This window comes from Mobula hypostoma, chromosome 7, assembly GCF_963921235.1.
Source record: "Mobula hypostoma chromosome 7, sMobHyp1.1, whole genome shotgun sequence".
In the NCBI taxonomy this organism is placed as follows: Eukaryota; Metazoa; Chordata; class Chondrichthyes; order Myliobatiformes; family Myliobatidae; genus Mobula; species Mobula hypostoma.
In genome coordinates, this window is record NC_086103.1 from 151166741 (window position 1) to 151179228 (window position 12488).

At 38.8% G+C, this 12488-nt stretch overlaps 1 protein-coding gene across 7 annotated transcripts in view; it reads left to right on the forward strand.

Annotated features, from left to right (window-relative positions):
• pds5b (PDS5 cohesin associated factor B) overlaps nucleotides 1-12488 on the forward strand; it is a 270645-nt gene that overhangs the window by 202333 nt on the left and 55824 nt on the right. For all 7 annotated transcript variants that reach the window (XM_063054295.1, XM_063054288.1, XM_063054290.1 and 4 more), the window contains 3 exons: nucleotides 92-252; nucleotides 1413-1536; nucleotides 8813-8971. In XM_063054295.1, the coding sequence (XP_062910365.1) occupies nucleotides 92-252; nucleotides 1413-1536; nucleotides 8813-8971 (444 nt within the window). The remainder of the gene's footprint in view (nucleotides 1-91; nucleotides 253-1412; nucleotides 1537-8812; nucleotides 8972-12488) is intronic.

Here is a 12488-nt window from a genome sequence, read left to right on the forward strand (position 1 = left end):
TCATGGAATAAAACTAAATTGTTAAGAGTTTAAAAATTATTTTTATTTTGGAAAACCTTATCCATTAAATACTTCTTTCCCTTTGTTCTAGGTGTTATCATTTACTCATTCAATCTCTTTTCACTCTGCGGAAACATTTGAATCCCTCCTGCAGTGTTTGAAAATGGATGATGAAAAGGTAGCAGAAGCTGCATTACAGATCTTCCGAAATACTGGGCACAAAATTGAAGATGACTTTCCTCACATCAGATCGTATGTTTCATTACCATTACTCAATATAGTGTGAAATATAAAAACCTTTCAAAGAGCAGTATGAGATTTTTTTTCTGGTTCTGCAAGATTAAATTGCTTATCCAGATTAATACCAGAATGGTTATTTTTTTTTAAAAAAAACTAGTTTTCAGAAATTTCAATATATTAAATACTTTCTACTGTGAATTGCAGATTAACTTTCTTTCATGATGTGTGTGTTTATTGTTCAATGGATACATTTTTCCACTGATTTTTTGCAATAATGCTTTTGAAGAACATTGTTGTAGTTGAAAACAAATGTGAGTAGAGTGGTTATACTGTAACACTCACAACATGCTGGAGGAACTCAGCAGGTCTGGCAGCATCGTTGGAAATGATCAGTCAACGTTTCAGGCCGGAACCCTTAATCAGGACTGGAGAGGGAAGGGGCAGAGGCCCTATAAAGAAGATCGGGGGAGGGTGGGAAGAAGAAGGCTGGAAGGTTCCAGGTGAAAAACCAGTAAGGGGAAAGATAATGGGGTGGGGGAGGGGAAGCAGGGAGGGGATATTGTAATTTATAAGGATTTATGCTCCTAACTGCTGTTCTAAAAGTCTGTCACACAAAACATCAATAATAGCAAACTAAGCATTCTTCCAATACACCTAGTATTAATTTATGAACTCCATGTTGTACTGGGGGACGGAGGTTGAGAATTAGAAAGACTGAGGGAAAAAAAGTTGGGCATCAAGTATGTCCTTAAAATTTTAATGTGCTGTGTTAATGCATCCCACTGCCTTGCTGCATTCAATGTTCACAAGGTAAAGCAACAAACGTTAAAAGTAATTATCAAATGTTTGTAGTGAATTATGTTCATTTGCACAATAGTGATTGTGTCGCTGGGTTCAGTTTTACTTGTGTTGCTTGAAAATAAATTTCAAATTAATTTCTTACTGCTGAATTTTTGTCCATCTATTGTCTTGTGTGCATGTAAAATAAGGTGGACAAATACACAGACAGCAGAGGGTGCTATTCCATTAGTGAGGTTCTTGGAAATATACAGGTTAGTGCCAAACGATATTTGGCACTGGTATTAACCTTTCTATCAGATGCATATTCAATTTAATTTTCCAAATCTTGTGAAACCAGTATCTCAATCAACATTGTGTTTGATTTTTCTTAGTGCTTTGTTACCAGTACTGCAGCAGAAGGCGAAGAAAGGGACTGCTCGACAAGCTAAGCATGCTATTCACTGTATTCATGCAATATTTTCCAGCAAGGAGACACAGTTTGCACAAATATTTGAGGTAAAACATTCATTAAAATTGGATTCCAGTGATATTTGCCATTATTCTGTTCCTTGTTCAGTTGATGGTTCCAAATTGTTTTTCTGTTTGATGTGTTAGCTTGATGAGGGTAAAATTTTTATAAGCCTATTTATATAACTTCAATTTCACATTATATTCAAAAGAGTAACTTGCTTTTGGTTGAGATAATTGTGATTACTTGTACAAATCCTTATGGTCTTAATGGTTACATTAAGCTAGCGTTTCTGTACAATTTAGCATAACTCATTTCACAACTCCCTCTTTTCACTTAAACCTGATAGGAAATCATTTTTAGCACCCTCTTTTTAGTTTCAGCAATTTTAGTAAAATGCAGTTGCACTCACCCCTGGACCCCTGAAATAATATCACTAAAGCTTGATCTTTGTTTTTGAACGAACTAGTGTTTGCATGAAAGAACCTGAAGGAAAATGGCATCATATTGATTTAAGCATGCAGGGTAAAGAATTTTATTCAGTTTTTGGGATCATGGCATTTTTAGGAAGGCCAATTTATGGCTCATTCTTAATTATCCTTGAGAAGATAGTAATGAAATGGCTTGTTATTCACCTTTTAGTGAAGTTGCACTTGCACTGCTGTTTGAGAGGAAGTACCAAGATTTAGATCAGTGATGATGGGTGTAATATATCTCTAGATTGGGATAATGTGTGGCTTAGAAGAAATGTGTAAGTGGTGGTGTCCCCATGCAACTGAAGCCTGTACCTTTTTTGATGGTAAAAGTCAGGGGTTTGCGAGGTGCTTACTGAGTAGCTTGGGTCGAGTATTGCAGTTCAGTTGTAGATACCACATATTGCAGCAAGTTGAGACAAGTAGTAGAAGGAATGAAAGTTCAGAGAAGTGGAGAAGGTACCAGTCAGATGGATTGCTTTATGCTGCTTGGTGTTGAAGTCCATGAGTGCTGCTAGAGCTGGACCCGTCCAGGCAAGTGACAATATTCCATTATGGTCCTGGATTGCATTTCAGGATGTATACTGTATACATTTCTCTGACATTAAATGTACCTTTTAAACCTTTGAATTGTCCCTAGTAGGTGATGTTAGGATGGGAATTGTTTGCTGCAGAATATGCATTTACAAAATCTTGTGACGTATCCAGTTGAGTTGCTTTGTAGTGATAACCCACAGGATGTTGATGGTGGGGAACTTGGCAATGGAAATACTGTTGTGTCAAGGTTAGTTGGTAGACACCCTCCTGTGGGAAATGGTCATTGATATTTTTGTGGCATGGGGGTTATTAATATGAACACTAATCATTAGATGTTTGTGAAGAGGCTGTGACATGGTTGACTGGCCTGGAAGTGGTTTTGCTTTGGTGGCATTTGGTGCTTAAGTTGATGCTGGGTTGTCCATCTAGTTTGTTGTATTTCAATTATACTAGTGAGAAGCTTGTTTGATCATTTCAGGGAGGACTTTGGGGACAAACACATTGGTGAGTCTGAGTTACTAATAGGTCAGACTGGGTAAGGTTTGTAGATTTCTTGAAAGACATTAAGGATTTACAGTACTGTGCAGAAGTCTTAGGCACGTACTGTCTATATAGCCAGTGTGCCTAAGACTTTTGCACAGTACTGTAGTTGTCAAATTGGAGAGGCGAGCCAGTTTGTAAATCTGGCCTGGAGCAAAGGATGTTGGGAATGGTGCCACAGAGGGGTGTGGGACAGGTGGCAGAGACGGAGTGGGGTGGTGCAAATGCAGACACACCCAGCCTTGAGATACCAGGCAAGATCATTTGATTCCAAACCATTGGTTTATTGATTATTACAGAATGTCTCTCTGATGCTTCACATTCCCTCCCCTCTCCCTTCCCCTTTTCCCAACCATGATTTCCCTCTCTTTGCCTTCTTCCGACTCTCAATCCACAATAGAGACCCATATCAGAATTAGGTTTATCATCACTCACATATGTCATGACATATTTTGAAGCAGCAGTACAGTGCAGTATATAAAATTACTAGATTACTCTAGTAGTTTTATGGTCATAATGACTTAACAATTAGTTGTTTTAACTACAAAGTATTATTAACTTAAGTCCCACAGCGGCATTGGATGCTTTTTGGACTTTGTATTTTTTAGATTGTTAGCTATGAATTGCAAGTTCATTATTTTAATTTCTGGGCAGAAGTTCAGTCTTTCTAGTTGGAGTAATCTTGATGCATGGAGATTATATAATGGTTAACTAATGAAATTCTAATTAATATTTGCATCAAAAGGATTGAAGTTGTATTCCCAATTCCAAACAGATACTAAAGGCAATTCAGTAAATTACTGAAGATTTAATAAAGGTGAAATGGAATCCATAGCTGGTGTGTTTCTTTGTAATGTATATCAGCATTCAAAGTCAAATGGGTTCTGTTGGGTTGATGCCCCCCCCCCAAACAAACTATTTTCTCCAAAAACTATGAGATTAATTTATGGATTTGAATTATAACTCTAGAAAGAATCCATCTTTTTGGAGGTCGGACGCTCCTGCATAGATGATATCAACGTCCTATCATTCAGGTGCTTTCAAAATAACCAGACTAGGAAAATGAGACATAAGAGACTACAGATGCTGGAATCTGGAGGGGAAAAAAAATAAGATGCTGGAGAAACCAAGCAGGTCAGACAGTATCTCAAGGGGGAAATGAATAGTTATTACAGGTTGAGATTCTTAATGTGAATCTTCTGACAGGCCTTCAACCCAAAATGTCAACTGTCCGTTTTTCGCAACAGAGTTTGCTGATCTGTGGAATTCTTCCTGCAGCTTGTATATTGAGAAAAGAGAGATTTAGACCATAAGATATAGGAGCAGAATCAGACCATTTGGCCCGTCGAGCCTACTCAGCCATTTCTTCATGGCTGATCCATTTCCCTCTTGGCCCCAATCTCCTGTCTTCTCCTTCTATCCCTTCATGCCCTGACTAATCAAGAATCTATCAATTTCTACATTAAATATACTTATTGACTTGGACTTTACAGCCTTCTGTAGCAGCGAATTCCACAGATTCACCACTCTCCGGCTGAAGAAATTCCCCCTCATCTCCATTCTAAATGGACGTCCGTCTATCCTCTCCACATCCACTCTATCGATAGGTTTCAATGAGATTTCTTTCCCCCAACCCCCGCCATTCTTCTGAATTTCAGTGAGTAAAGGCCCAGAGCCATCAGTTGCTCCTCTTAAGATAACCCTTTCAATTCCTGGAGTCGTTTTCAAGAACCTCTTCTGAATCCTCTTCAATGTCAGCACATCCTTTCTTAAATGGGGGCCCAAAACTGCTCACAGTATGCCAAGTGGGGCCTCACCAGTGCCTTATAAAGCCCCAATATTACGTCCTTGCTTTTATATTCTAGTCCTCTCGAAGTGAATGTGAACTTTGCATTTGCCTTCCTCACCATTGAGTCAATCTGTAAATTAACCTTTAGGGAACCTTGCACAAGAACCCAAAGTCCCTTTGCACTTAAGATTTTTGAATTTTCTCTCCATTTAGAAAATAGTCTACCTTTTTGTTTCTTCTACCAAAGTGCATGAGCATACATTTCCTGACTGTGTATTCCATCTGCCACTTCTTTGCCCTTTCTCTTTATCTATCTCAGTAACCTTTCTCATCACTACCTGCCCTCCTCCTATCTTCGAAACATCCACAAGCTTGGCCACAAAGCCATCAATTCCATTATCTAAATCATTGACATATAAAGTAAACACCGCTAGTCACTGGCAGCCAACAAGAAAAGGCCCCGTTAATTCCTACTCTTTGCCTCCTGCCAATCAGCCAATGCTTTATCCATTTTAGTACTTGTACATGGTTCTTAACTTGTTTAGCAGCCTTATGTGTGGTACCTTGTCAAAGTCCTTCTGAAAACCCAAGTACAGCGCATCCAACATTTCTTCCTTGGCTGTCCTGCTTGCTATTTCTTCAAAGAACTCTAACAGATTTTCCCTAAAGGAAAACATGTTGACTACGGCCTATCTTATCATGTGTCTCCATGTACCCCAAAACCACATCCTTAACAATCACTTCCAACAACTTCTCAACCACTGAGGTCAGATTAACTGGCCTATAGTTTCATTCCTTCTGCCCTTCTCCCTTGGAGAGTGGAGTGACATTTGCAATTTTCCAGCCCTGTAGAACCATGCCAGAATCCACTGATTCTTGAAAGGTCATTATTAATGCCGCCTCAATCTCTTCAGCCACCTCTTTCAGAACCTTGGGGACACCATTTGGTCCAGGTTACTTGTCTACCTTCAGACCTTTCAGTTTCCCAAGAACCTACTCCTTAGTAAAGGCAACTCCACACACTTCTGTCCCCTGAGCATTCACTTCGAACTTCTGGCATACTGTTCATGTCTTCCACAGTGAAGACTGATACAAGATACTTACTCAGTTCATCTGCCATTTCCTTGTCCCCCATTCCTGCCTCTCTAGCATCATTTTCCAGCAGTCTGATATTTACTCGCACCTTTCTTTTACGCCACATATATCTGAAGAAACTCTTGGTGTACTCTTTAATATTATTGGCTAGTTTACTTTTGTGTTCCATCTTTTCCTCCTTAATGATTTTAAATTGCTTTCTGTTGGTTTTTAAAAACTTCCCAAACCTCTAACTTCCCACTAATTTTTGCTCTATTATAAGGCCTCGCTTTGTCTTTTATGTTGGCTTTGACTTGTCAGCTACAGTTACATCATCCTGCCTTTCGAACACTACTTCTTTAGAATGTATATATCGTGTGCCTTTAGAATTGCTCCAAAAATTCTAGCCATTGCTACTCTGCCATCATCCCTTCCTATCAGTTTTGGCCAGCTCTTCTCTCATACCTCTGTAATTCCCTTTCCTCCACTGTAATACTGATACATATGACTTTAGCTTCTCCTTCTCAAATTTCAGGGTGAATTTGATCATATTATGATCACTTGCCCCTAAGGATTCTTTTACCATAAGCTCTCTAATCTATTCTCTGCTCTCTAATCATTGTACAATATCCAATCCAGAATAACTGATCTTCTGGTGCACTGAACCACGAGCTGCTCTGAAAAGCTATATCATAGGTTTTTTGGATACTCCCTCTCTTGGGACCCAGCACCAACATGATTTTCTCAGTCTACCTGCATATTGAAATCCCCCATGACTATCATAACATTGTCCTTATGACATGCATTTTCTATCTCCCATTGTAGTTTGTAGATGACATCCTTACTACTTTTTGGAGGTCTGTATATGACTCCCATCAGGGTGTTTTTACACTCGCAGTTTCTTTGCTCTATCCACAATGATTCTACGTTTTCTGATTTTTTTTTCCTCTCTAAGGATTTTATTTCATTTTTTACTGATAAAGCTGCCCCACCCCTTCTGCCTACCTGCCTGTCCTTTCAATACAATGTGTGCCCTTGGATATTAAGCTCCCAGCTATAGTCTTGTTTCAGCCATGATTCATTGATGCCCACAATGTCATACATGCCAATGTGTAACTGTGCTACAAATTCATCTATTGTATTCTGTATACTGTGAGCATACAAATATAACACCTTCCTGTATTCATCACCCTTTTTGATTTTGCCCCCGTTTTACATTGCAGTTCATCCCATTGACTGCAATTTTGCCCTATCATTAATCTCCTTGCTAGCTGTCTCACTACGCACTGCCTCTGTAAATCAACTACCCCATCCTCAGCCCTATCACTCCAATTCCATCCCCCTGCCAAATTAGCTTAAACCCTCCTGAACAGCTCTTGCAAACCGGCCTGCAAGGGAAAATTTATGCTCCGTGAGAGACTTTGGAAACTACTCTCTGAACTGGGAAGCTCTGTAGCAATCTAAGATTAATAAGAGTTCTGACAATAAGTTTTCCTTTTTCTGATAATTCAGAATCCAAAATGCCAACAAATGAGTAATCTGCGTTAGCTTTAAAAGTTTGTATCTGAAGTTTAAAACCAGAAATGGATCTTATAAATCACATCAATGGATTTCTTTAATTGATTAAACTCGCAGCACAGTTGCAAGCAACTCCTTCTCCGTTAATTAGTGCTAAACTGCTCTGGCTCTGACCTAGCCCAGTCTTCATATAAAATTTTCTAAACTTTCTCAACTGGGCATTAATGATTAGGGAAACAGATTTCTATGTTTTTGCAAAATAATTCTGTCCCTCTGCCTACTTGGTTAAATGTTATTAGAATACTTTGAATTTATCTTATTTATATATCAGAATCTGGAATGAATTGATTTATAAAAGCCCATTTCTGCTTTAGTTTATGTACAATATTCATTCAAACAAGGGCAGTTTAGGTTAATGACAAAAGGCTTCAATGTATTGATTAAAAGTGTAGAGAGCATCCACCTTTCAATCCTTTACTCTTTCCAGCAATGTAATATTTAGAAGAAAAGTAAAGTTTTCCAGTGAAAGCTGCATAAGCTCAGTAAGTTGCAGTTTGTTAAAGTGATCCAGTTATTTCAAATATCATTGCATTCCTTTATACAGCCTGTCCTTGATTTACATACACCCAATTTATTGACACCTTATACATATGAATAAGATTCCATGAATATTATTAAATTCAAATACAAATCTTTCTTTGGGGAGGAGAGGTGAAATTGTGTATATGTAACCTCCCTGCAATAATCAGGCACCATTGTTTCTTAACTTCACGAATTGCCAGTTTTACCATGGGAGGCCACTTAAGAGTTGATTTGGAAATTGACAAACAATTGCTCCAATTGTGTAGCAATACTTCAGTAGACAATGTAACTCCACTGACACACAAGTCCATTAAAACCAGCCATCAAGCATGGGACATCCTGATTGTGACTATTGTAACTAGGCAGGGAAGATGATAAATGTTAGCACTAATTGGCACTCATCAGCACTATTTCTTACAATAGTATATAGTAATAGTATATGGTATTGAATTATTTTATGGACAAGATCGACTTATGAATATCAGTAAAACCAGAACCCATCCCAAAACAACATACATTGCTCATCAGGATGATCATGCAGTTTAGTGCTGTTAGAAAATGATTTGGGATATTATGGTTTGTTGCTTTCAAAAAAAATCACAAGAAATTTAGGAGCGGAATTAGGCCACAAGGCTCCCTGACCTTCAATTAACACTTGAAAAATTTGTCATTTGTGCACCAACAACCTCCTGTAAAGTATTCCCTGACAGTATCGTTACACTGGGATGTCAGACCACAGAACAGCACATGTGGCATTTGCAGAAAAAGTCAATGTAACCTGATTACCTTGTTTTTTTAAAAATATTTTAGCCTTTACACAAGAGTTTGGATCCAAGCAACCCTGAGCAGCTCATAACGCCTTTGATTTCAATCGGTCACATAGCTATGCTGGCTCCAGAACAGTTTTCTGCACCTCTGAAATCCCTGGTGGCTGGTTTTGTTGTGAAAGATTTGTTAATGAATGACCGGGTAAGTACTGATATGGTTGTTGCAATTTCTGTTGTTTTTATTTTTGATCTCTTCTACCTGCCTCCAATTTCAAGCCAACAAGATGAGTTGTAAGTTTATTCCCAAGTTTCACTAACGCCTATTGATAGTTCAAGTACAAAAGCTGAAGGTACTTCAAACTGTCCACATTCATAATGCAATTTCCTTCAAGTAAACTATCAGTCAGTCTGTTTCCTAACCTTCTAGACTGGGAGCTCTTTGTAAGAAAACATTAGGCCTTTGCTGATTCCCATTTGTGCCGTATGTAGCACATCCTTTCACAATACTAAGAAAATGTAAGCAGAAAATTTCCTGGAAAGGAAAAGTAAATTAAATCCTTATTGTGTACTGTATCTTCCTGACTTCTATTGGCCATTGTACTTTGGTAGTCATTTGCAGCTACTGTATATAAGGCTTGGATTTTTTTATTCTTAACAGATTTAAAAAACCAGAATACCAATTTTTTTTTATTAGTAAAACACTCTGCTGACAATAAATACATACCTGAGAAATGTCATGGAATTTGCTTTTATACAAAAAAGCTCTCATACAAGTAAACATTATGAGCATTGATTTGTGACCAGTCCCCTTGAATGTGGATTACACTGATCAGTGACATGATCAGTTATTTGTGGGAATAATTCCAGAAAATTAACATGGAGTCTGAAATGGGACAATATAGGTGTCAAGATGTTTACGATATTAGGACAGGAAAATTTTGTCAAAGAATTACTTAGGAGTGTCTGAACTAGTTTGCCATAACCAGAATTGCCGTACCTATGGTTTCTACAAAAATAATCTGACTGATGTTTGGACAACTTGCACAGTGCCTCACACATTCTATTGAAAAGCTGTAGCCCACCATGAATTAGCAAGGAAATTAGAAACTAGGTAAACTTGAAAGGCATGTGGCAAATGTCACTCTTCAATTCATATGAGTGGCAATGTAATTTAGAACTTTACAAACCAAATGCATGAATTCTGATGTGAGCTTCATCACAATAAAGCTGCAGCAGCAAGAATTCTGCCACTTGCACACCAGCTTTAGAGCAAATATTGTTCAGCGGTTTTAGAGAATGACTTAGGTTTCAAGCAATTGATGAAGAAAAAGAACAGACATAGTCTTTATGAACTTGAGTAAGATGGCATGACATTGACAAGTTAGACATGGTAGGCTGGTCCAGAAGTTGAGACAGGAGGGATTCTCATGGACATGAAGCAACACACATCAAAGTTGCTGGTGAATGCAGCAGGCCAGGCAGCATCTGTAGGAAGAGGTGCAGTCGACGTTTCAGGCTGAGACCCTTCGTCAGGACACTCATGGACATGAATGTAGGAGGCATAATTAGTAAGTTTGCAGATGAAATGAAAGTTGATGGCAGTATGGATTGACAGGAAGATTGTCTAAAGTTAAAGGAAAATATAGATCAAATAGATGTTTGTATGGAATGTTGGCAGATAGAATTTAAATTGGATTTCTGCAAGGTGATGGACTTTGGGAAGTCAAATAGTAGTAGGACGTATACAATAAATGATGGGATGCTATGGAATGTTGATCAACGGTGGGACCTATGCTTTCTGTTTTAAAGTCATAATTCCCTGGAAGTGGCAATACGATTAGAAAGGGCAGTGAGGAATGAATATGGCATACAGGCCTCCATATAATGGGGCATAAAGTACAAACATTGGAATGTTGTGTTGCAACTTTATGGAACACTGTGGTCAAAAGTTCACTTGTGTGCAGTTCTGGTTGCCACACTACAGGAAAGATATTATGCTGCAGAGATTGAAGGGGAGATTTAACAGGATTTTGCCTGGATTGAAGAGATTGGATAGACTTGTCTACTTCCCTGGAGTGAAGAGGCATAAGGCTGGCCTGACAAGTATATAATACTATAAGAAGTAGAGATGGGGTCGGTCGTCAGAATCTTTTTCTTAATGCCCCTAGCTCTCTGCAATGTTCAGACTTTATCAAGTTTGTAGGAATAATTTTGGAGACGGAGAGGGCAGTTAGGGGCCAGGTTAAGGTTTCAGGATGTAGAGGTCAGGCCAGATTCTAGGTTCCATGCTTGAAGGCAGGCGATGTGGATGTAAGGCAGAGGACATCCATCGATGTCGGGCTGGTAAGTCCTGTGGACAAGGACCAGCGAAGACAAGGGCTCATGGTTTGCTAGGTCACTGAGTCCCCCAGGTTGTCGGGTCTTGGGATCAAATGTCTGTGTGAGCAGAAGGCAAGGGGGCCAGTCAGCAAGTTTGGAGTTTGACGCTTGGAGTTTTGGGCCCTTTCATTGTCTAGACCTGAGATTAATACTGAAGATCGAAGCCCGAAAGTTGTTTGGAAGTCTGAAAGTCAAAGCCAGATAACTGAAGCCCTTGGTCTACCAAACAAGAGTCCACAGTGGAAGTCAGTGGCCCATTATCTGAGAGTCTGAGTTCACTGCAGGTTGGAGTGCCATAGGCCTATCCTGAGGTTGGAGCACTGTGAGTTGCTGGGAGGGAGAAAAGGGACTTGTTTTTGCTGTTGTTGGCTTATTGCTATTTGTGTTCTTTGTGGCTGTGCTATGTTGGTACCAGAATGTGTGGCGACACTTGCAGGCTGCCTCTAGTGCATCCTTAGGTTGTGTTAACACAACGATGCATTTCATTGTATGTTTCGATATATGCGTGATAAATGAATCTGAAGAAAGTACAAGTTTAAAGTGAGAAGGAGTTTTAAGGGGGATCTGAGAGGGGCAGTTTTTAGAGTGGTTGATATCTGGAACTTCCAAACAGAGTAGGTACAATCACTACATTTAGACAGGCATTTAAATAGTCCAGTCATCGAAAGATACGGACCTAATGTGGGCAAATGGGTAGAGTGTAGCTGGGCAAAAAGATCAGCGTCAGTTTCTATGCTGTACAACTGTGATTGTCAGACATAATGAGAAATTTAAAAGTATATACTCTTAATGGAAGTCCTTAGACATATTCTTTGTGTTCTGTTTACATTCATTGGTGGTATGAATGAACTTGAGAGGAATACTCTTGACAGCTGAAATGGAGGTTGTCCAAATGTACAATTCCCTCTTTTTAGCAAGATTGATTAGGAAAATTCTTAATACATTCAAAATGTTGTGGGGAAATGTAATATGTACCTGCACAATATTGTAAGCTATGTGATGAAGTTGCTGCAAAATTTGAAATCTATTTGATCTGACTGAGGAATATACCTTCAGGTCTCCTCCCACTTATTTCACATGAGAAAAAGGCTGCCCTTAAGCCTATTTTTAAAAAGGTGGTGGATCTTGTCATTCATGTTGATGCTTTATCCAAAAGCGCACAGGCGCTGAATCGAACATATTTTGCAATCCAAAAAATTGGCTTAGTGGCAAACGTCTTGAGATGTAAAGTCTGTAGGTGTTCTAAATTTAAAATAAAACAGAAAATGGTGCAAACATGCAAAAATTCAGGCATGCAAAGAGAAGCAGTTAATGTTTTAAATCAAAGGGATGTTTTAAAT